The 24,561-nt window shown below is 51.6% G+C and overlaps 1 protein-coding gene across 2 annotated transcripts in view; it reads left to right on the forward strand.

Moving 5' to 3' along the window:
* Positions 1–24,561, forward strand: part of LOC109885826 (rhophilin-2-like) — an 85,481-nt gene that overhangs the window by 29,692 nt on the left and 31,228 nt on the right. For both annotated transcript variants that reach the window (XM_031812624.1, XM_031812625.1), the window contains exons 2-3: positions 318–433; positions 20,292–20,420. In XM_031812624.1, the coding sequence (XP_031668484.1) occupies positions 318–433; positions 20,292–20,420 (245 nt within the window). The remainder of the gene's footprint in view (positions 1–317; positions 434–20,291; positions 20,421–24,561) is intronic.

The raw sequence follows: 24,561 nt of genomic DNA on the forward strand, positions 1-24,561 counted from the left end.
TAACCTACTAGCCCTGACAGAAGGGTCCTCTGTTCTGTACGGATGTAACCCACTAGCCCTGACAGAAGGGTCCTCTGTTCTCCTGTCTGCTCTGTAGGGATGTAGCCCACTAGCCCTGACAGAAGGGTCCTCTGTTCTGTACGGATGTAACCCACTAGCCCTGACAGAAGGGTCCTCTGTTCTGTACGGATGTAACCCACTAGCCCTGACAGAAGGGTCCTTTGTTCTCCTGTCTGTTCTGTAGGGATGTAGCCCACTAGCCCTGACAGAAGGGTCCTCAGATACTAATGTCCTCTGTTCTCCTGTCTGTTCTGTAGGGATGTAACCCACTAGCCCTGACGGGCCGCTCCAAGCTGCAGAATGAGAGAGCCAGTCTCAACCAACAGATCATCAGACAGATGAGGATGAGAGCTGGGGCAGAGAACTTACTAAGGTACGTACACACACACACACATATATATATATATATATATACACACACACACACACACACACACATACATACATACATACATACATACATACATACATACATACATACATACATACATACATACATACATACATACATACATACATACATACATACATACATACATACATACATACATACATACATACATACATACATACATACATACATACATACATACATACATCAGCCTCCATTAGAGAAGAGCCCTGTATGGTAAGCACAGTGTCCCAGCCTCCATTAGAGAAGAGCCCTGTATGGTAAGTCAGTGTCCCAGCCTCCATTAGAGAAGAGCCCTGTATGGTAAGTCAGTGTCCCAGCCTCCATTAGAGAAGAGCCCTGTATGGTAAGTCAGTGTCCCAGCCTCCATTAGAGAAGAGCCCTGTATGGTAAGCACAGTGTCCCAGCCTCCATTAGAGAAGAGCCCTGTATGGTAAGTCAGTGTCCCAGCCTCCATTAGAGAAGAGCCCTGTATGGTAAGTCAGTGTCCCAGCCTCCATTAGAGAAGAGCCCTGTATGGTAAGTCAGTGTCCCAGCCTCCATTAGAGAAGAGCCCTGTATGGTAAGCACAGTGTCCCAGCCTCCATTAGAGAAGAGCCCTGTATGGTAAGTCAGTGTCCCAGCCTCCATTAGAGAAGAGCCCTGTATGGTAAGTCAGTGTCCCAGCCTCCATTAGAGAAGAGCCCTGTATGGTAAGCACAGTGTCCCAGCCTCCATTAGAGAAGAGCCCTGTATGGTAAGTCAGTGTCCCAGCCTCCATTAGAGAAGAGCCCTGTATGGTAAGTCAGTGTCCCAGCCTCCATTAGAGAAGAGCCCTGTATGGTAAGTCAGTGTCCCAGCCTCCATTAGAGAAGAGCCCTGTATGGTAAGCACAGTGTCCCAGCCTCCATTAGAGAAGAGCCCTGTATGGTAAGCACAGTGTCCCAGCCTCCATTAGAGAAGAGCCCTGTATGGTAAGTCAGTGTCCCAGCCTCCATTAGAGAAGAGCCCTGTATGGTAAGTCAGTGTCCCAGCCTCCATTAGAGAAGAGCCCTGTATGGTAAGCACAGTGTCCCAGCCTCCATTAGAGAAGAGCCCTGTATGGTAAGTCAGTGTCCCAGCCTCCATTAGAGAAGAGCCCTGTATGGTAAGTCAGTGTCCCAGCCTCCATTAGAGAAGAGCCCTGTATGGTAAGTCAGTGTCCCAGCCTCCATTAGAGAAGAGCCCTGTATGGTAAGCACAGTGTCCCAGCCTCCATTAGAGAAGAGCCCTGTATGGTAAGTCAGTGTCCCAGCCTCCATTAGAGAAGAGCCCTGTATGGTAAGTCAGTGTCCCAGCCTCCATTAGAGAAGAGCCCTGTATGGTAAGCACAGTGTCCCAGCCTCCATTAGAGAAGAGCCCTGTATGGTAAGTCAGTGTCCCAGCCTCCATTAGAGAAGAGCCCTGTATGGTAAGTCAGTGTCCCAGCCTCCATTAGAGAAGAGCCCTGTATGGTAAGTCAGTGTCCCAGCCTCCATTAGAGAAGAGCCCTGTATGGTAAGCACAGTGTCCCAGCCTCCATTAGAGAAGAGCCCTGTATGGTAAGCACAGTGTCCCAGCCTCCATTAGAGAAGAGCCCTGTATGGTAAGTCAGTGTCCCAGCCTCCATTAGAGAAGAGCCCTGTATGGTAAGTCAGTGTCCCAGCCTCCATTAGAGAAGAGCCCTGTATGGTAAGTCAGTGTCCCAGCCTCCATTAGAGAAGAGCCCTGTATGGTAAGCACAGTGTCCCAGCCTCCATTAGAGAAGAGCCCTGTATGGTAAGCACAGTGTCCCAGCCTCCATTAGAGAAGAGCCCTGTATGGTAAGTCCGTGTCCCAGCCTCCATTAGAGAAGAGCCCTGTATGGTAAGTCCGTGTCCCAGCCTCCATTAGAGAAGAGCCCAGTATGGTAAGTCCGTGTCCCAGCCTCCATTAGAGAAGAGCCCTGTATGGTAAGTCCGTGTCCCAGCCTCCAACCCATCCATGCAGACGTCTCCGGACGTTGTGAACAGCTAGTCAAGTTATTACAGTAGTAACCTTAGTCCGTTCAGCAGGGCCTGAATATGTAGAGGATCGGGACACGTTGTTGTTGTCGAAGAGTTTCAGTCCTCTATGTCTGTCACCACAGTCTCAACTGTTGGAAGCTCCTTGAGATCAAACAAAGGATGAGATCAAACAGCGACTCAAAGACCAAACATTCCTCGTAGCTCAGAGACACCCGGGAGGAATGTTTTCTAGCCGACATTACTTAACACCTCCGAATAGAGTGTCGCCAGTCTGCCAGTCGACCAGCCAGTCAGTCAGTCAGTCCCTAGTCAGTCAGCCAGTCAGTCAGTCAGTCCCTAGTCAGTCAGTCCCTAGTCAGTCAGTCCCTAGTCAGTCAGTCCCTAGTCAGCCAGTCAGTCAGCCAGTCAGTCAGTCAGTCCCTAGTCAGTCAGTCAGCCAGTCAGACAGCCAGTCAGACAGCCAGTCAGACAGCCAGTCAGTCAGCCAGTCAGTCAGTCAGTCCCTAGTCAGTCAGCCAGTCAGTCAGCCAGTCCCTAGTCAGTCAGTCCCTAGTCAGTCAGTCCCTAGTCAGTCAGTCAGCCAGTCAGCCAGCCAGCCAGTCAGTCAGTCAGTCAGTCAGTCAGTCCCTAGTCAGTCAGCCAGTCCCTAGTCAGTCAGTCCCTAGTCAGTCAGTCCCTAGTCAGTCAGCCAGTCAGCCAGTCAGTCAGCCAGTCAGTCAGCCAGCCAGTCAGTCAGTCAGTCAGTCCCTAGTCAGTCAGTCCCCAGTCAGCCAGTCAGCCAGCCAGTCAGTCAGTCAGTCCCCAGTCAGTCAGTCAGTCAGCCAGTCAGTCAGTCAGTCCCTAGTCAGTCAGTCCCTAGTCAGTCAGTCCCTAGTCAGTCAGTCCCTAGTCAGTCAGTCCCTAGTCAGCCAGTCAGTCCCTAGTCAGCCAGTCAGTCCCTAGTCAGTCAGTCCCTAGTCAGTCAGTCCCTAGTCAGTCAGCCAGTCAGTCAGTCAGTCCCTAGTCAGTCAGTCCCTAGTCAGCCAGTCAGTCAGTCAGCCAGTCAGTCAGCCAGTCAGCCAGTCAGTCAGTCAGTCAGTCAGTCAGTCCCTAGTCAGCCAGTCAGTCAGTCAGTCACATGTATTTTTATAAAGCCCTTCGTACATCAGCTGATATCTCAAAGTGCTGTACAGAAACCCAGCCTAAAACCCCAAACGGCAAGCAATGCAGGTGTAGAAGCACGGTGGCTAGGAAAAACTCCCTAGAAATCTCTTTTGTGTTCACACAGCAAAGACCTTGACGTCGTCAGTCACTCAGCCTTGTTAACATACTCCAAACCTGAAGGTGGCAGTAGTGTTGTTTGGCAACGCATGTCCGTGTTATTAGCTTAGCTTATGGTCTAGATTCCAATGTTATCTAGCTATCTAGCTAGCTGCGCTAATGTTGCTATTTAGTAGAAAGGCCTTGTTGATAACTACCTAGCAAGATGGCCACAGCTAGATAACTACCTAGCAAGATGGCCACAGCTAGATAACTACCTAGCAAGATGGCCACAGCTAGATCACTACCTAGCAAGATGGCCACAGCTAGATCACTACCTAGCAAGATGGCCACAGCTAGATCACTACCTAGCAAGATGGCCACAGCTAGATCACTACCTAGCAAGATGGCCACAGCTAGATCACTACCTAGCAAGATGGCCACAGCTAGATCACTACCTAGCAAGATGGCCACAGCTAGATCACTACCTAGCAAGATGGCCACAGCTAGATCACTACCTAGCAAGATGGCCACAGCTAGATCACTACCTAGCAAGATGGCCACAGCTAGATAACTACCTAGCAAGATGGCCACAGCTAGATCACTACCTAGCAAGATGGCCACAGCTAGATCACTACCTAGCAAGATGGCCACAGCTAGATCACTACCTAGCAAGATGGCCACAGCTAGATCACTACCTAGCAAGATGGCCACAGCTAGATCACTACCTAGCAAGATGGCCACAGCTAGATCACTACCTAGCAAGATGGCCACAGCTAGATCACTACCTAGCAAGATGGCCACAGCTAGATCACTACCTAGCAAGATGGCCACAGCTAGATCACTACCTAGCAAGATGGCCACAGCTAGATCACTACCTAGCAAGATGGCCACAGCTAGATCACTACCTAGCAAGATGGCCACAGCTAGATCACTACCTAGCAAGATGGCCACAGCTAGATCACTACCTAGCAAGATGGCCACAGCTAGATCACTACCTAGCAAGATGGCCACAGCTAGATCACTACCTAGCAAGATGGCCACAGCTAGATCACTAACTAGCAAGATGGCCACAGCTAGATCACTACCTAGCAAGATGAGGAAGAAACTATTTAATTCACACTCCATAATCCCAAACTACCAGTGCCAGCCCATAGCCACATGTTTAGCTAGCTAGCTAACGTTACACTGCCTGTTGTCGTCTGACTCCTGGGACTCATCTCAAGTGGCACCCTATTCCCTATATAGTGCACTACTTTAGACCAGAGCCCTATGGCACCCTATTCCCTATATAGTGCACTACTTTAGACCAGAGCCCTATGGCACCCTATTCCCTATATAGTGCACTACTTTAGACCAGGGCCCTGCGGGATGTAGACTTGAATGTCAAACCTTTCTCCCTTCACCTTTTATAAACCCAGAGACCCACTGTGAACTGGGGACCCACTGTGAACTGGGGACCCACTGTGAACTGGGGACCCACTGTGAACTGGCGTTTTAATAAACCTAGAGACCCACCTTGACGGTCTTTTTCTCCGGTTCTTGTCTGACTCGGATTCTGGGCCTGGAGCCCCTTGTCATCTTCATTAGTGGTCCGTATGCCTCAGGAAATAAGATTTGTAAACTCCAAGGTTGCCAATAAAGTTATGTATTTGATTTGTGTTGAGGTGAGGCTGTTATTCTGTTTTTTTTCTCTGTGTGTGTGTGTGTGTGTGTACGGTCCAGGTTAGTAAACACAGATAATGATGCCTAGATAATCAGTTGCCCCGGTGACCTGGCCTACTGTTTAGTGTGTTGTCCGTTGCCATGGTGCAAGGCGGACAAAGGCTCCGTGCCACAGTGTGACAAATCTCTTTGACGTCAACAGCAGCTTTGTTACCCTTCCTCTCCCCCCCTCCTACTCTCCTCCTCTCCTCACTGTGTCCTCTCCTCACTGTGTCCTCTCCTCTCCTCACTGTGTCCTCTCCTCTCCTCACTGTGTCCTCTCCTCTCCTCACTGTGTCCTCTCCTCTCCTCACTGTGTCCTCTCCTCACTGTGTCCTCTCCTCACTGTGTCTCCTCCTCCACTCCTCTCCTCACTGTGTCCTCCTCCTCCCCTCCTCTCCTCACTGTGTCCTCCTCCTCTCCTCACTGTGTCCTCCTCCTCTCCTCACTGTGTCCTCCTCCTCTCCTCACTGTGTCCTCCTCCTCTCCTCACTGTGTCCTCCTCCTCTCCTCACTGTGTCCTCCTCCTCTCCTCACTGTGTCCTCCTCCTCTCCTCACTGTGTCCTCCTCCTCTCCTCACTGTGTCGTCCTCCTCCTCTCCTCACTGTGTCGTCCTCCTCCTCTCCTCACTGTGTCGTCCTCCTCCTCTCCTCACTGTGTCGTCCTCCTCCTCTCCTCACTGTGTCGTCCTCCTCCTCTCCTCACTGTGTCGTCCTCCTCTCCCCTCCTCACTGTGTCTCCTCCCCTCCTCACTGTGGTTGTGTGGTTTGGCTGAGGCCCGTGGCAGCTAGGAGGAGCTGATATGAACAGGTTGTAATATGATTCCAGTAGAGGTCATGATGGCTGCAGCTGGGGTATGGAGCGTTGGGAGTATGGGCTAGGAGAGGCTTGGCCACAGGAATGCTCTCATACAGCACCATATATCAAATTCAACTGAATTCAAAATACGTTCTGGAGTACATGGAGTACACTGTCCAGTACCTGGATCAGCCTGACAGTCTATAGGCTAGTCCTTACTGAGGTACCTGGATCAGCCTGACAGTCTATAGGCTAGTCCTTACTGAGGTACCTGGATCAGCCTGACAGTCTATAGGCTAGTCCTTACTGAGGTACCTGGATCAGCCTGACAGTCTATAGGCTAGTCCTTACTGAGGTACCTGGATCAGCCTGACAGGCTATAGGCTAGTCCTTACTGAGGTACCTGGATCAGCCTGACAGTCTGCTGAACAGTCCAAAGGCTAGTCCTTACTGAGGTACCTTGGATCAGCCTGACAGTCTATAGGCTAGTCCTTACTGAGGTACCTGGATCAGCCTGACAGTCTATAGGCTAGTCCTTACTGAGGTACCTGGATCAGCCTGACAGTCTATAGGCTAGTCCTTACTGAGGTACCTGGATCAGCCTGACAGTCTATAGGCTAGTCCTTACTGAGGTACCTGGATCAGCCTGACAGTCTGCTGAACAGTCTATAGGCTAGTCCTTACTGAGGTACCTGGATCAGCCTGACAGTCTATAGGCTAGTCCTTACTGAGGTACCTGGATCAGCCTGACAGTCTGCTGAACAGTCTATAGGCTAGTCCTTACTGAGGTACCTGGATCAGCCTGACAGTCAATAGACTAGTCCTTACTGAGGTACCTGGATCAGCCTGACAGTCTATAGGCTAGTCCTTACTGAGGTACCTGGATCAGCCTGACAGTCAATAGACTAGTCCTTACTGAGGTACCTGGATCAGCCTGACAGTCTGCTGAACAGTCTATAGGCTAGTCCTTACTGAGGTACCTTGGATCAGCCTGACAGTCTGCTGAACAGTCTATAGGCTAGTCCTTACTGAGGTACCTGGATCAGCCTGACAGTCTATAGGCTAGTCCTTACTGAGGTACCTGGATCAGCCTGACAGGCTATAGGCTAGTCCTTACTGAGGTACCTGCATCAGCCTGACAGTCAGTCTATAGGCTAGTCCTTACTGAGGTACCTGGATCAGCCTGACAGTCAGTCTATAGGCTAGTCCTTACTGAGGTACCTGGATCAGCCTGACAGTCTATAGGCTAGTCCTTACTGAGGTACCTGGATCAGCCTGACAGTCTATAGGCTAGTCCTTACTGAGGTACCTGGATCAGCCTGACAGTCTATAGGTTAGTCCTTACTGAGGTACCTGGATCAGCCTGACAGTCAGTCTATAGGCTAGTCCTTACTGAGGTACCTGGATCAGCCTGACAGTCTATAGGCTAGTCCTTACTGAGGTACCTGGATCAGCCTGACAGTCTATAGGCTAGTCCTTACTGAGGTACCTTGGATCAGCCTGACAGTCTATAGGCTAGTCCTTACTGAGGTACCTGGATCAGCCTGACAGTCAGTCTATAGGCTAGTCCTTACTGAGGTACCTGGATCAGCCTGACAGTCTGCTGAACAGTCTATAGGCTAGTCCTTACTGAGGTACCTGGATCAGCCTGACAGTCTATAGGCTAGTCCTTACTGAGGTACCTGGATCAGCCTGACAGTCAGTCTATAGGCTAGTCCTTACTGAGGTACCTGGATCAGCCTGACAGTCTATAGGCTAGTCCTTACTGAGGTACCTGGATCAGCCTGACAGTCTATAGGCTAGTCCTTACTGAGGTACCTTGGATCAGCCTGACAGTCTATAGGCTAGTCCTTACTGAGGTACCTGGATCAGCCTGACAGTCAGTCTATAGGCTAGTCCTTACTGAGGTACCTGGATCAGCCTGACAGTCTGCTGAACAGTCTATAGGCTAGTCCTTACTGAGGTACCTGGATCAGCCTGACAGTCTGCTGAACAGTCTATAGGCTAGTCCTTACTGAGGTACCTGGATCAGCCAGACAGTCTGCTGAACAGTCTATAGGCTAGTCCTTACTGAGGTACCTGGATCAGCCTGACAATCTGCTGTACAGTCTATAGGCTAGTCCTTACTGAGGTACCTTGGATCAGCCTGACAGTCTGCTGAACAGTCTATAGGCTAGTCCTTACTGAGGTACCTTGGATCAGCCTGACAGTCAGTCTATAGGCTAGTCCTTACTGAGGTACCTGGATCAGCCTGACAGTCTGCTGAACAGTCTATAGGCTAGTCCTTACTGAGGTACCTGGATCAGCCTGACAGTCTATAGGCTAGTCCTTACTGAGGTACCTGGATCAGCCTGACAGTCAGTCTATAGGCTAGTCCTTACTGAGGTACCTGGATCAGCCAGACAGTCTGCTGAACAGTCTATAGGCTAGTCCTTACTGAGGTACCTGGATCAGCCTGACAATCTGCTGTACAGTCTATAGGCTAGTCCTTACTGAGGTACCTTGGATCAGCCTGACAGTCTGCTGAACAGTCTATAGGCTAGTCCTTACTGAGGTACCTGGATCAGCCTGACAGTCAGTCTATAGGCTAGTCCTTACTGAGGTACCTGGATCAGCCTGACAGTCTGCTGAACAGTCTATAGGCTAGTCCTTACTGAGGTACCTGGATCAGCCTGACAGTCTATAGGCTAGTCCTTACTGAGGTACCTGGATCAGCCTGACAGTCAGTCTATAGGCTAGTCCTTACTGAGGTACCTGGATCAGCCTGACAGTCTATAGGCTAGTCCTTACTGAGGTACCTGGATCAGCCTGACAGTCTATAGGCTAGTCCTTACTGAGGTACCTTGGATCAGCCTGACAGTCTATAGGCTAGTCCTTACTGAGGTACCTGGATCAGCCTGACAGTCAGTCTATAGGCTAGTCCTTACTGAGGTACCTGGATCAGCCTGACAGTCTGCTGAACAGTCTATAGGCTAGTCCTTACTGAGGTACCTGGATCAGCCTGACAGTCTGCTGAACAGTCTATAGGCTAGTCCTTACTGAGGTACCTGGATCAGCCAGACAGTCTGCTGAACAGTCTATAGGCTAGTCCTTACTGAGGTACCTGGATCAGCCTGACAATCTGCTGTACAGTCTATAGGCTAGTCCTTACTGAGGTACCTTGGATCAGCCTGACAGTCTGCTGAAAAGTCTATAGGCTAGTCCTTACTGAGGTACCTTGGATCAGCCTGACAGTCTGCTGAACAGTCTATAGGCTAGTCCTTACTGAGGTACCTTGGTTCAGCCTGACAGTCAGTCTATAGGCTAGTCCTTACTGAGGTACCTTGGTTCAGCCTGACAGTCTATAGGCTAGTCCTTACTGAGGTACCTTGGTTCAGCCTGACAGTCTATAGGCTAGTCCTTACTGAGGTACCTGGATCAGCCTGACAGTCAATAGACTAGTCCTTACTGAGGTACCTTGATCAGCCTGACAGTCAATAGGCTAGTCCTTACTGAGGTACCTTGGATCAGCCTGACAGTCTATAGGCTAGTCCTTACTGAGGTACCTTGGATCAGCCTGACAGTCTGCTGAACAGTCTATAGGCTAGTCCTTACTGAGGTACCTTGGATCAACCTGACAGTCTGCTGGACAGTCTATAGGCTAGTCCTTACTGAGGTACCTTGGATCAGCCTGACAGTCTGCTGGACAGTCTATAGGCTAGTCCTTACTGAGGTACCTTAGATCAGCATGACAGTCAGTCTATAGGCTAGTCCTTACTGAGGTACCTGGATCAGCCTGACAGTCTGCTGGACAGTCTATAGGCTAGTCCTTACTGAGGTACCTGGATCAGCCTGACAGTCTGCTGGACAGTCTATAGGCTAGTCCTTACTGAGGTACCTTGGATCAGCCTGACAGTCTGCTGGACAGTCTATAGGCTAGTCCTTACTGAGGTACCTTAGATCAGCATGACAGTCAGTCTATAGGCTAGTCCTTACTGAGGTACCTGGATCAGCCTGACAGTCAGTCTATATATCTAGTGGTGGTGGGGGGGATTGGTAGGTATCTAGTGGTGGGGGGGGATTGGTAGGTATCTTGTGGTGGGGGGGGGATTGGTAGGTATCTAGTGGTGTGGGGGGGATTGGTAGGTATCTAGTGGTGGGGGGGATTGGTAGGTATCTAGTGGTGGGGGGGGATTGGTAGGTATCTAGTGGTGGGGGGGGGGGATTGGTAGGTATCTAGTGGTGGGGGGGGGGATTGGTAGGTATCTAGTGGTGGTGGTGGGGGGGGGGGATTGGTAGGTATCTAGTGGTGGTGGGGGGGGGGATTGGTAGGTATCTAGTGGTGGTGGGGGGGGATTGGTAGGTATCTGGTGGTGGGGGGGATTGGTAGGTATCTAGTGGTGGTGGGGGGATTGGTAGGTATCTAGTGGTGGGGGGATTGGTAGGTATCTAGTGGTGGGGGGGGATTGGTAGGTATCTAGTGGTGGTGGGGGGATTGGTAGGTATCTAGTGGTGGGGGGGGATTGGTAGGTATCTGGTGGTGGGGGGGGATTGGTAGGTATCTGGTGGTGGGGGGGGGGGATTGGTAGGTATCTAGTGGTGGTGGGGGGGGGGGGATTGGTAGGTATCTAGTGGTGGTGGGGGGGGGGGGATTGGTAGGTATCTAGTGGAGGTGGGGGGGGGGATTGGTAGGTATCTAGTGGTGGTGGGGGGGGGATTGGTAGGTATCTGGTGGTGGGGGGGATTGGTAGGTATCTAGTGGTTGTGGGGGGATTGGTAGGTATCTAGTGGTGGGGGGGATTGGTAGTTATCTAGTGGTGGGGGGGGGATTGGTAGGTATCTAGTGGTGGGGGGGGGATTGGTAGGTATCTAGTGGTGGTGGGGGGATTGGTAGGTATCTGGTGGTGGGGGAGTTTGGTAGGTATCTGGTGGTGGGGGGGGGGGGGATTGGTAGGTATCTAGTGGTGGGGGGGGGGGGGGATTGGTAGGTATCTAGTGGTGGTGGGGGGGGATTGGTAGGTATCTAGTGGTGGTGGGGGGGGGGGATTGGTAGGTATCTAGTGGTGGGGGGGGGATTGGTAGGTATCTAGTGGTGGTGGGGGATTGGTAGGTATCTAGCAGTGGGGGGGGATTGGTAGGTATCTAGCAGTGGGGGGGGATTGGTAGGTATCTAGCAGTGGGGGGGATTGGTAGGTATCTAGCAGTGGGGGGGATTGGTAGGTATCTAGCGGTGGTGGGGGGGGTTGGTAGGTATCTAGTGGTGGGGGGGGGGATTGGTAGGTATCTAGTGGTGGGGGGGGGGATTGGTAGGTATCTAGTAGTGGTGGGGGGATTGGTAGGTATCTAGTGGTGGGGGGGATTGGTAGGTGTCTAGTAGTGGGGGGGGGGATTAGTAGGTGTCTAGTAGTGGGGGGGGGATTAGTAGGTATCTAGTAGTGGTGGGGGGATTGGTAGGTATCTAGTGGTGGGGGGTGATTGGTAGGTCTCTGACCTGGGGTACTGAGATGAACCCTGACCTGAAGCTGGAGCAGCCTGTCAGCTTCAGAGAACCCTGCATTCCTCCCAGTATTTACAGGCTAACTACTAGCCCTCCTTGGCCCAGTCCACAGTGGGTAAGGACTTGGGGCCAGGAGATTAACTCAGCGGTGTGTGTGTGTTCGTCTGCCAACACTGCAGCGGGTAGAACCAATGAGTAGGTGCGGAGAGACCGTGTATTGAAGTTTCAGGAACTTGTATGTTTTCTTGGCTGGTTAAGATGCATTATTCCAACATGTTTGCCTAAGGATTTAGGTGGTTCTCTGGAGATCAGGTGGTAGAGCATGGTGCTTGTAATACCAGGATAGTGGGTTTGATTCCAGGGACCACCCATATGTAAAAAAATCAAATGGATGCACGCATTACTCTAATTTACATTGGATAAAAGTGTCTGCTAAATGGCGTAAATTATTATATTATATTTATTTTGTAGGGGACTTTGAACTTTCAAAACAATAAGCAGGTCTGAAGAGATTATGTTCCACCTGTCTTTTCTACCTGGCTGGAATGTAAACAGCATTCCTGACTCCTGGGGAGTGGCAGGGAGAGAGAGGCAGGTGGACTACAAAGGTGACCTCTATTTACTCCTCTGTTCTCCCCTATACCCTCACCTGGCCTCTCTCTCTCTCTCTCTCTCTCTCTCTCTCTCTGTCCTCCCCTATACCCTCACCTGGCCTCTTTCTGTCCTCCTCTATACCCTCACCTGGCCTCTCTGTCCTCCCCTATACCCTCACCTGGCCTCTCTGTCCTCCCCTATACCCTCACCTGGTCTCTCTCTGTCCTCCCCTATACCCTCACCTGGCCTCTCTCTGTCCTCCCCTATACCCTCACCGGGTCTCTCTCTGTCCTCCCCTATACCCTCACCTGGCCTCTCTCTGTCCTCCCCTATAACCTCACCTGGCCTCTCTCTGTCCTCCCCTATACCCTCACCTGGCCTCTCTCTGTCCTCCCCTATACCCTCACCTGGCCTCTCTCTGTCCTCCCCTATACCCTCACCTGGCCTCTCTCTGTCCTCCCCTATACCCTCACCTGGTCTCTCTCTGTCCTCCCCTATACCCTCACCTGGTCTCTCTCTGTCCTCCCCTATACCCTCACCTGGCCTCTCTCTGTCCTCCCCTATACCCTCACCTGGCCTCTCTCTGTCCTCCCCTATACCCTCACCTGGTCTCTCTCTGTCTCTCTTTCTTTCTTCCCCTGTCTGTTGTCAGGTTCCAGTAGTTCTACGTTCCTCCTCTCTCCTAGCAGCAGGTAAAGAAGTGTACCGACCAGACCGACTGGTTTGTCCAGGTTTATTTATGTGGAGTCACTCCCTGATAATAATCCACTGGTCTCTACTGTCTCTCTCCTGTCTCTCTACTGCTCGTACTGTCTCTCTACTGTCTCTCTACTGTGTTTACTGTCTCTCTACTGTTCTTACTGTCTCTCTACTGTTCTTACTGTCTCTCTACTGCTCTTACTGTCTCTCTACTGCTCTTACTGTCTCTCTACTGCTTGTACTGTCTCTCTACTGTCTCTCTACTGCTCTTACTGTCTCTCTACTGTCTCTCTCCTGTCTCTCTACTGCTTGTACTGTCTCTCTCCTGTCTCTCTACTGCTTGTACTGTCTCTCTACTGTCTCTCTACTGTGTTTACTGTCTCTCTACTGTCTCTACTGCTCTTACTGTCTCTCTACTGTTTCTCTACTGCTCTTACTGTCTCCTACTCTTACTGTCTCTCTCCTACTCTTACTGTCTCTCTACTGCTCTTACTGTCTCTCTACTGCTCTTACTGTCTTTCTACTGTCTCTCTCCTGCTCTTACTGTCTCTCTACTGCTCTTACTGTCTCTCTACTGCTCTTACTGTCTCTCTACTGTCTCTCTACTGCTCTTACTGTCTTTCTACTGTCTCTCTACTGTTATTACTGTCTCTCTACTGTTCTTACTGTCTCTACTGTTCTTACTGTCTCTCTACTGTCTCTCTACTGCTCTTACTGTCTTTCTACTGTCTCTCTACTGTTATTACTGTCTCTCTACTGTTCTTACTGTCTCTACTGTTCTTACTGTCTCTCTACTGTCTCTCTACTGTTCTTACTGTCTCTCTACTGTTCTTACTGTCTCTCTACTGTCTCTCTACTGCTCTTACTGTCTCTCTACTGCTCTTACGGTCTTTCTACTGTCTCTCTACTGTTCTTACTGTCTCTCTACTGTTCTTACTGTCTCTCTACTGTTCTTACTGTCTCTCTACTGTTCTTACTGTCTCTCTACTGCTCGTACTGTCTCTCTACTGTCTCTCTACCGTCTCTCTATTGTCTCTCTACCGTGTTTACTGTCTCTCTACTGCTCTTACTGTCTCTCTACTGTCTCTTTACTGCTCTTACTGTCTCTCTAATGCTTCTACTGTCTCTCTACTGCTTGTACTGTCTCTCTCCTGTCTCTCTACTGCTTGTACTGTCTCTCTACTGTCTCTCTACTGTGTTTACTGTCTCTACTGCTCTTACTGTCTCTACTGCTCTTACTGTCTCTCTACTGCTCGTACTGTCTCTCTACTGTCTCTCTACCGTCTCTCTATTGTCTCTCTACCGTGTTTACTGTCTCTCTACTGCTCTTACTGTCTCTCTACTGTCTCTTTACTGCTCTTACTGTCTCTCTAATGCTTCTACTGTCTCTCTACTGCTTGTACTGTCTCTCTCCTGTCTCTCTACTGCTTGTACTGTCTCTCTACTGTCTCTCTACTGTGTTTACTGTCTCTACTGCTCTTACTGTCTCTACTGCTCTTACTGTCTCTACTGCTCTTACTGTCTCTCCTACTCTTACTGTCTCTCTACTGCTCTTACTGTCTCTCTACTGTCTCTCTACTGCTCTTACTGTCTCTCCTGCTCTTACTGTCTCTCTACTGCTCTTACTGTCTCTCTACTGTCTCTCTACTGCTCTTACTGTCTCTCTACTGTCTCTCTACTGCTCTTGCTCTTACTGTCTCTACTGCTCTTACTGTTCTTAGTGTCTCTCTCTACTGTCTCTCTACTGCTCTTTCTGTCTCTCTACTGTCTCTCTACTGTTCTTACTGTCTCTCTACTGTTCTTACTGTCTCTCTACTGTTCTTACTGTCTCTCTACTGTCTCTCTACTGTCTCTCTCCTGTCTCTCTACTGCTCTTACTGTCTCTCTACTGCTCTTACTGTCTCTCTACTGTTCTTACTGTCTCTCTACTGTCTCTCTACTGTCTCTCTACTGTCTCTCTCCTGTCTCTCTACTGCTCTTACTGTCTCTCTACTGCTCTTACTGTCTCTCTGTTCCTACTGTCTCTCTCCTGTCTCTCTACTGTCTCTCTCTGTCTCTCTACTGTTCTTACTGTCTCTCTCTACTGTCTCTCTACTGTTCTTACTGTCATGTCTCTACTGTTTCCCTACTGTGTGAACTGAGTTTCCGGAGTCAGGGTCTGTCATTATGGATGTGTCTGTCTCTCTACTGTCTCTCTGTTCTTACTGTCTTTCTACTGTTCTTACGGTCTCTCTACTGTTATTACTGTGTCTCTACTGTTATTACTGTGTCTCTACTGTTATTACTGTGTCTCTACTGTTATTACTGTGTCTCTACTGTTATTACTGTGTCTCTACTGTTATTACTGTCTCTCTACTGTTATTACTGTCTCTCTACTGTTATTACTGTCTCTCTACTGTTATTACTGTGTCTCTACTGTTCTTACTGTCTCTCTACTGTCTGTTCTTACTGTCTCTCTACTGTCTGCTCTTACTGTCTCTACTGTCTGCTCTTACTGTCTCTACTGTCTGCTCTTAGTGTCTCTCTGTTCTTACTGTCTCTCTGTTCTTACAATCTCTCTACTGTCTGTTCTTACTGTCTCTCTACTGTTCTTACTGTCTCTCTCTACTGTCTATCTACTGTTCTTACTGTCTCTCTCTACTGTCTCTCTACTGTTCTTACTGTCTCTCTACTGTTCTTACTGTCTCTCCTGTCTCCTCAATGGCTCCCTATTCCATATATATTGCACTTCTATTGGCTTGAGCCCTATGGGCCCTGGTGTAAAGTAGTGCACTATATATGGAATAGGGTTCCATAGGGCCCTGGTGTAAAGTAGTGCACTATATAGTGAATAGGGTACCATTTGAACCCCACTGTATCTAGTCTGACCTCAGCGGTCCTTCACTTCCTCTCTGGAAGAGGTCCTTCTCAAAACCCTGGAAATACATGGAATTGATGCCAAAATATAAAACGTGCAGATTCAGGAGAATGGCTGTAGCTCCACCACACCACTCATTAGGGTCTAAGTGTTTCCATGTATTGGTGTGTGACTGTATATGAACTGATGAGCTGGATGAATCCTGTCCCCTGAGCCATCTAGGCCAATATCAGAGCCAGGTCAGGAAACCTCATCTAGCCGTGTCCCAAATGGCACACACCCTATTGGCCCCGGTCAAAAGTAGTGCACTATAGAGAGAATAGAGTGCCATCTGACATTTGGGACTCAGACCATGTCTCAACTGAGCAGTTCCCATGGACCCTCGCCTTGTCTCCAGTCAGTCCTCTGTCTCCAGTCAGTCCTCTGTCTCCAGTCTGTCCCAGTCAGTCCTCTGTCTCCAGTCAGTCCTCTGTTCTCCAGTCAGTCCCTCTGTCTCCAGTCAGGCCTCTGTCTCCAGTCAGGCCTCTGTCTCCAGTCAGGCCTCTGTCTCCAGTCAGGCCTCTGTCTCCAGTCAGTCCTCTGTCTCCAGTCAGTCCTCTGTTCTCCCCCCCTCCCAGTCAGGCCTCTGTCTCCAGTCAGGCCTCTGTCTCCAGTCAGGCCTCTGTCTCCAGTTCAGGCCTCTGTCTCCAGTCCAGGCCTCTGTCTCCAGTCAGGCCTCTGTCTCCAGTCAGGCCTCTGTCTCCAGTCAGGCCTCTGTCTCCAGTCAGGCCTCTGTCTCCAGTCAGGCCTCTGTCTCCAGTCAGGCCTCTGTCTCCAGTCAGTCAGTCAGGCCTCTGTCTCCAGTCAGGCTCCTCGTCTCCAGTCAGGCCTCTGTCTCCAGTCAGTCAGTCAGTCCTCTGTCTCCAGTCAGTCAGTCCTCTGTCTCCAGTCAGTCAGTCAGTCCTCTGTCTCCAGTCAGTCAGTCAGTCCTCTGTCTCCAGTCAGTCAGTCAGTCCTCTGTCTCAGTCAGTCAGTCCAGTCCTCTGTCTCCAGTCAGTCAGTCAGTCAGTCCTCTGTCTCCAGTCAGTCAGTCAGTCCTCTGTCTCCAGTCAGTCAGTCAGTCCTCTGTCTCCAGTCAGTCAGTCAGTCCTCTGTCTCCAGTCAGTCAGTCAGTCCTCTGTCTCCAGTCAGTCAGTCAGTCCTCTGTCTCCAGTCAGTCAGTCAGTCCTCTGTCTCCAGTCAGTCAGTCAGTCCTCTGTCTCCAGTCAGTCAGTCAGTCCTCTGTCTCCAGTCAGTCAGTCAGTCCTCTGTCTCAGTCAGTCAGTCAGTCCTCTGTCTCAGTAGTCAGTCAGTCCTCTGTCTCGAGTCAGTCAGTCCTCTGTCTCGAGTCAGTCAGTCCTCTGTCTCGAGTCAGTCAGTCCTCTGTCTCGAGTCAGTCAGTCCTCTGTCTCGGTCAGTATCCTCTGAGTCAGTCAGTCCTCTGTCTCGAGTCAGTCAGTCCTCTGTCTCGAGTCAGTCAGTCCTCTGTCTCGAGTCAGTCAGTCCTCTGTCTCGAGTCAGTCAGTCCTCTGTCTCGAGTCAGTCAGTCCTCTGTCTCGAGTCAGTCAGTCCTCTGTCTCGAGTCAGTCAGTCCTCTGTCTCCAGTCAGTCAGTCAGTCCTCTGTCTCCAGTCAGTCAGTCAGTCCTCTGTCTCGCAGTCAGTCAGTCCTCTGTCTCGAGTCAGTCAGTCCTCTGTCTCGAGTCAGTCAGTCCTCTGTCTCGAGTCAGTCAGTCCTCTGTCTCGAGTCAGTCAGTCCTCTGTCTCGAGTCAGTCAGTCCTCTGTCTCGAGTCAGTCAGTCCTCTGTCTCGAGTCAGTCAGTCCTCTGTCTCGAGTCAGTCAGTCCTCTGTCTCCGAGTCAGTCAGTCCTCTGTCTCCAGTCAGTCAGTCCTCTGTCTCCAGTCAGTCAGTCCTCTGTCTCCAGTCAGTCAGTCCTCTGTCTCCAGTCAGTCAGTCCTCTGTCTCCAGTCAGTCAGTCAGTCCTCTGTCTCGAGTCAGTCAGTCCTCCTGTCTCGAGTCAGTCAGTCCTCTGTCTCGAGTCAGTCAGTCCTCTGTCTCGAGTCAGTCAGTCCTCTGTCTCCAGTCAGTCAGTCCTCTGTCTCGAGTCAGTCAGTCCTCTGTCTCCAGTCAGTCAGTCCTCTGTCTCCAGTCAGTCAGTCCTCTGTCTCCAGTCAGTCAGTCCTCTGTCTCCAGTCAGTCAGTCCTCTGTCTCCAGTCAGTCAGTCAGTCCTCTGTCCGAGTCAGTCAGTCGGGAGATAGTGGCAGGGGTGGTACAGCCCCCCCGGGAGATAGTGGCAGGGGTGGTACAGCCCCCCCGGGAGATAGTGGCAGGGGTGGTACAGCCCCCCCGGGAGATAGTGGCAGGGGTGGTACAGCCCCCCCGGGAGATAGTGGCAGGGGTGGTACAGCCCCCCCGGGAGATAGTGGCAGGGGTGGTACAGCCCCCCCGGGAGATAGTGGCAGGGGTGGTACAGCCCCCCCGGGAGATAGTGGCAGGGGTGGTACAGCCCCCCCGGGAGATAGTGGCAGGGGTGGTACAGCCCCCCCGGGAGATAGTGGCAGGGGTGGTACAGCCCCCCCGGGAGAGCCTCTGTCTCCAGTCAGGCCTCTGTCTCCAGTCAGGCCTCTGTCTCCAGTCAGTCAGTCAGGCCTCTGTCTCCAGTCAGTCAGTCAGTCCTCTGTCTCCAGTCAGTCAGTCAGTCCTCTGTCTCCAGTCAGTCAGTCAGTCAGTCCTCTGTCTCCAGTCAGTCAGTCAGTCCTCTGTCTCCAGTCAGTCAGTCAGTCCTCTGTCTCCAGTCAGTCAGTCCTCTGTCTCCAGTCAGTCAGTCAGTCCTCTGTCTCCAGTCAGTCAGTCAGTCCTCTGTCTCCAGTCAGTCAGTCAGTCCTCTGTCTCCAGTCAGTCAGTCAGTCCTCTGTCTCCAGTCAGTCAGTCAGTCCTCTGTCTCCAGTCAGTCAGTCAGTCCTCTGTCTCCAGTCAGTCAGTCAGTCCTCTGTCTCCAGTCAGTCAGTCAGTCCTCTGTCTCCAGTCAGTCAGTCAGTCCTCTGTCTCGAGTCAGTCAGTCCTCTGTCTCAGTCAGTCCTCTGTCTCGAGTCAGTCAGTCCTCTGTCTCGAGTCAGTCAGTCAGTCCTCTGTCTCGAGTCAGTCAGTCAGTCCTCTGTCTCGAGTCAGTCAGTCAGTCCTCTGTCTCGAGTCAGTCAGTCAGTCCTCTGTCTCGAGTCAGTCAGTCAGTCCTCTGTCTCGAGTCAGTCAGTCAGTCCTCTGTCTCGAGTCAGTCAGTCAGTCCTCTGTCTCGAGTCAGTCAGTCAGTCCTCTGTCTCGAGTCAGTCAGTCAGTCCTCTGTCTCGAGTCAGTCAGTCAGTCCTCTGTCTCGAGTCAGTCAGTCAGTCCTCTGTCTCGAGTCAGTCAGTCAGTCCTCTGTCTCGAGTCAGTCAGTCAGTCCTCTGTCTCGAGTCAGTCAGTCAGTCCTCTGTCTCGAGTCAGTCAGTCAGTCCTCTGTCTCGAGTCAGTCAGTCAGTCCTCTGTCTCGAGTCAGTCAGTCAGTCCTCTGTCTCGAGTCAGTCAGTCCTGTCTCGAGTCAGTCAGTCCTCTGTCTCGAGTCAGTCAGTCCTCTGTCTCGAGTCAGTCAGTCCTCTGTCTCGAGTCAGTCAGTCCTCTGTCTCGAGTCAGTCAGTCCTCTGTCTCGAGTCAGTCAGTCCTCTGTCTCGAGTCAGTCAGTCCTCTGTCTCGAGTCAGTCAGTCCCTCTGTCTCGAGTCAGTCAGTCCTCTGTCTCCAGTCAGTCAGTCCTCTGTCTCCAGTCAGTCAGTCCTCTGTCTCCAGTCAGTCAGTCAGTCAGTCCTCTGTCCGAGTCAGTCAGTCAGTCAGTCCTCTGTCTCGAGTCAGTCAGTCCTCTGTCCCCCTCCTGGGTCAGGCCCCACTAGCCCATTACTCTCTGTGGCAGGGGTGGTACAGCCCCCCCCCCCCCCCCCCCCCCGGGAGATAGTGGCAGGGGTGGTACAGCCCCCCCGGGAGATAGTGGCAGGGGTGGTACAGCCCCCCCGGGAGATAGTGGCAGGGGTGGTACAGCCCCCCCGGGAGATAGTGGCAGGGGTGGTACAGCCCCCCCGGGAGATAGTGGCAGGGGTGGTACAGCCCCCCCGGGAGATAGTGGCAGGGGTGGTACAGCCCCCCCCCCCCCCCCCCCCGGGAGATAGTGGCAGGGGTGGTACAGCCCCCCCCGGGAGATAGTGGCAGGGGTGGTACAGCCCCCCCGGGAGATAGTGGCAGGGGTGTAAACAACATATAATAATTTACCTCAGTCTGACAGCTCAGTCCTGTCTGTCAAAGTTTGTATCTCAAATGCTTGAAAAATAAATTCTCGTATACTCCCACAACCCTTCAGGTTTGTATTGTGAACACTGACATGCCTTTCCTTTTCTCTTCCCGTCTCCAGGGCGACCTCCAACAACAAAGTGTGTGATATGGTCGTTCTGGAGCTGAGCTATATCAACTCTAACCTGCAGCTGCTCATGGAACAACTGGAGGGGCTCAACAGCTCCGTGGAGGTCTACCAGAACATCCAGTGAGTAAACAGCTCCCCTTTAAACAGCTCCCCTTTAAACAGCACCCCTTTAAACAGCACCCCTTTAAACAGCACCCCTTTAAACAGCACCCCTTTAAACGGCTCCCCTTTAAACGGCTCCCCTTTAAACGGCTCCCCTTTAAACGGCTCCCCTTTAAACGGCTCCCCTTTAAACAGCTCCCCTTTAAACGGCTCCCCTTTTAAACAGCTCCCCTTTTACCCCCAACCAGCCTACCTATCATGCTACGTGTGGTCACGTGACCATTGGCCATAACATCATATATAATATAACAGTGATCTCTAAAGTATTGGTGCAGTGAAACAGGTTGTTGTTTTGGCTCTGTACTCCAGCATTTAGGATTTGACTATGAGAGTAAAGCACTGTCAGTTATAATTTGAGGGTATTTTCAATCATATCGGGTGAACCGTTTGGAAATTACTGGGCTTTTAGTACATAGCTCCCCCCCACCATTTTAGAGGAACAAGGTACATTTGACATTTTAGGTTTTAGTAATTTAAGACTCTCTGATCCAGAGAGACTTACAGTAGAGAGTCATTTAACAGACTCTCTGATCCAGAGAGACTTGAGGTGGGAGGGCCCAGACACCTGATGTGGCAGGACTGAGTGGTTGGGGTGGGAGGGCGCAGACACCTGAGGTGGCAGGACTGAGTGGTTGGGATGGGGTGGGAGGGCCCAGACACCTGAGGTGGCAGGACGGAGTGGTTGGGGTGGGAGGGCCCAGACACCTGAGGTGGTAGGACTGAGTGGTTGGGATGGGATGGGGTGGGAGGGCCCAGACACCTGAGGTGGCAGGACAGAGTGGTTGAGGTGAGAGGGCCCAGACACCTGAGGTGGCAGGACTGAGTGGTTGGGATGGGGTGGGAGGGCCCACCAGACACCTGAGGTGGCAGGGCAGAGTGGTTGAGGTGGCAGGGCAGAGTGGTTGAGGTGGCAGGGCAGAGTGGTTGAGGTGGCAGGGCAGAGTGGTTGAGGTGGCAGGGCAGAGTGGTTGAGGTGGCAGGGCAGAGTGGTTGAGGTGGCAGGACAGAGTGGTTGGGGTGGCAGGACAGAGTGGTTGGGATGTTAGGGTTAGGTTTCAGGACAGAGTGGTTGGGGTGGCAGGACAGAGTGGTTGGGGTGGCAGGACAGAGTGGTTGGGGTGGCAGGACAGAGTGGTTGGGGTGGCAGGACAGAGTGGTTGGGGTGTTAGGGTTAGTTGGCAGGACAGAGTGGTTGGGGTGGGAGGACAGAGGGGTTGAGGTGGGAGGACAGAGGGGTTGAGGTGGGAGGACAGAGGGGTTGAGGTGGGAGGGGTTGAGGTGGGAGGGCCCAGACACCTGAGGTGGCAGGACTGAGTGGTTGGGATGGGGTGGGAGGGCCCAGACACCTGAGGTGGCAGGACTGAGTGGTTGGGATGGGGTGGGAGGGCCCAGACACCTGAGGTGGCAGGACTGAGTGGTTGGGATGGGAGGGCCCAGACACCTGAGGTGGGAGGACTGAGTGGTTGGGGTGGGAGGGCCCAGACACCTGAGGTGGCAGGACTGAGTGGTTGGGGGGGGGGCAGAGTGGTTGGGGTGGGAGGGCCCAGACACCTGAGGTGGCAGGACTGAGTGGTTGGGGTGGCAGGACTGAGTGGTTGGGGTGGCAGGACTGAGTGGTTGGGGTGGCGAGGACAGAGTGGTTGGGGTGGCAGGACAGAGTGGTTGGGGTGGCAGGACAGAGTGGTTGGGGTGGGAGGACAGAGTGGTTGGGGTGGGAGGACAGAGTGGTTGGGGTGGGAGGACAGAGTGGTTGGGGTGGGAGGACAGAGTGGTTGGGGTGGGAGGGCCCAGACACCTGAGGTGGCAGGACTGAGTGGTTGGGGTGGGAGGGCCCAGACACCTGAGGTGGCAGGACTGAGTGGTTGGGATGGGGTGGGAGGGCCCACCAGACACCTGAGGTGGCAGGGCAGAGTGGTTGAGGTGGCAGGGCAGAGTGGTTGAGGTGGCAGGGCAGAGTGGTTGAGGTGGCAGGGCAGAGTGGTTGAGGTGGCAGGGCAGAGTGGTTGAGGTGGCAGGGCAGAGTGGTTGAGGTGGCAGGGCAGAGTGGTTGGGATGTTAGGGTTAGGTTTCAGGACAGAGTGGTTGGGGTGGCAGGACTGAGTGGTTGGGGGGGGGAGGACTGAGTGGTTGGGGTGGGAGGACTGAGTGGTTGGGGTGGGAGGACTGAGTGGTTGGGGTGGGAGGACTGAGTGGTTGGGGTGGGAGGACTGAGTGGTTGGGGTGGCAGGACTGAGTGGTTGGGGTGGGAGGACTGAGTGGTTGAGGTGGCAGGACTGAGTGGTTGGGGTGGGAGGATTTCTCTTCTTCTAGGTTGTATCACCATCTGCTTTCTGAGTGTTGAATGAGTTCAGTTTTTGCTCGAGGGTGTAAACGTATCTGTTGGACCCGTCTTCATTAAAAACACTGAACCTAAACACACTACAGTCAACTGGGCCTAAAAATAAAACACTGTGAACCTAAACACACTACAGTCAACTGGGCCTTAAATAAAACACTGTGAACCTAAACACACTACAGTCAACTGGGCCTTAAATAAAACACTGTGAACCTAAACACACTACAGTCAACTGGGCCTTAAATAAAACACTGTGAACCTAAATAAACACAAAATGCGCACATTGCTGTGGAATGCGGAGGGCTTTGACATGCTTTGATTAGTCTGACGGGCACCACAGCAGCTCCGAGGCTTCACATCAAAACAAAGAGCTGGTGAGAGAGAGAGAGAGAGAGAGAGAGAGAGAGCAACAGAGCGAGGAAAAGAAACCGGCCTGTCTGGTTGAGAACAGAAAACCAAAGATTATGGATGAGGAACCAGTGAGCTCCCAAGATTTACACCCACTCATATATATGTCTGCTGAGGAAGTTAGCGTCTTCAGTCAGCAGCTCACAGTTGTGAGATGTTTTCGTGTGTCTCACCATCTAGATGGGTAAAGCTGGTCTACACCATTGCAAATTCTCCACGTTCAACCTAGTTATTGCTGGAAATAGCCCTTTTTCAAAGCTCCTATCGCAGAATATAACAAACACCCAACATTGAACTTAGTTGGTGCTTCCTGCTTTAGTTTTTGCTTGTAAGCAGGAATCAGGAGGACAGAATTGTGGACAGATTTGCCAAATGGAGGGTGAGGGAGACCTTTGTATGTGTCTCTCTGTGTGGAGTCAAGGTGGTCTAGAGTTGGGGGGTTTTCCCTCTGGTTGCACATTTTAACATGCTGGTAGAAATTGGGTCAAATGGATTTCAGTTTCCCTGCATTAAAGTCCCCGGCCACTAGGGGCGCAGCCTCTGGATGAGCTTTTTCCTGCTTGCTTATTGCCTTATTCAGCTCATTGAGTGCGGTTTATTCCCAGCATCGGTTTGTGGTAGTAAATGGACAGCTATGAAGAAATATATATATATATATATACATATAAATACCTCTAAGTAAATAGTGTAGTCTACAGCTTATCATGAGATACTCTACTCAGGTGAGCAAAACCTCGAGACTTCCTTTAATATTAGATTTCGTGCACCAGCTGTTCTTTACAAATAGACACAGCCACCACTTGTCTTACCGGAGGCGGCTGTTCTCTCTTACCGGAGGCGGCTGTTCTCTCTTACCGGAGGCGGCTGTTCTCTCTTACCGGAGGCGGCTGTTCTCTCTTACCGGAGGCGGCTGTTCTCTCTTACCGGAGGCGGCTGTTCTCTCTTACCGGAGGCGGCTGTTCTCTCTTACCGGAGGCGGCTGTTCTCTCTTACCGGAGGCGGCTGTTCTCTCTTACCGGAGGCGGCTGTTCTATTTTATTTATTTTTTGTTTTATTTAACAAGTCAGTTAAGAACAAATTCTTATTTTCAATGACGGCCTAGGAACAGTGGGTTAACTGGTCTGGGAACAGTGGGTTAACTGGTCTGGGAACAGTGGGTTAACTGGTCTGGGAACAGTGGGTTAACTGGTCTGGGAACAGTGGGTTAACTGGTCTGGGAACAGTGGGTTAACTGGTCTAGGAACAGTGGGTTAACTGGTCTAGGAACAGTGGGTTAACTGGTCTAGGAACAGTGGGTTAACTGGTCTAGGAACAGTGGGTTAACTGGTCTAGGAACAGTGGGTTAACTGGTCTAGG

Source organism: Oncorhynchus kisutch, unplaced genomic scaffold (genome assembly GCF_002021735.2).
Source record: "Oncorhynchus kisutch isolate 150728-3 unplaced genomic scaffold, Okis_V2 Okis03b-Okis08b_hom, whole genome shotgun sequence".
Taxonomy (NCBI): Eukaryota; Metazoa; Chordata; class Actinopteri; order Salmoniformes; family Salmonidae; genus Oncorhynchus; species Oncorhynchus kisutch.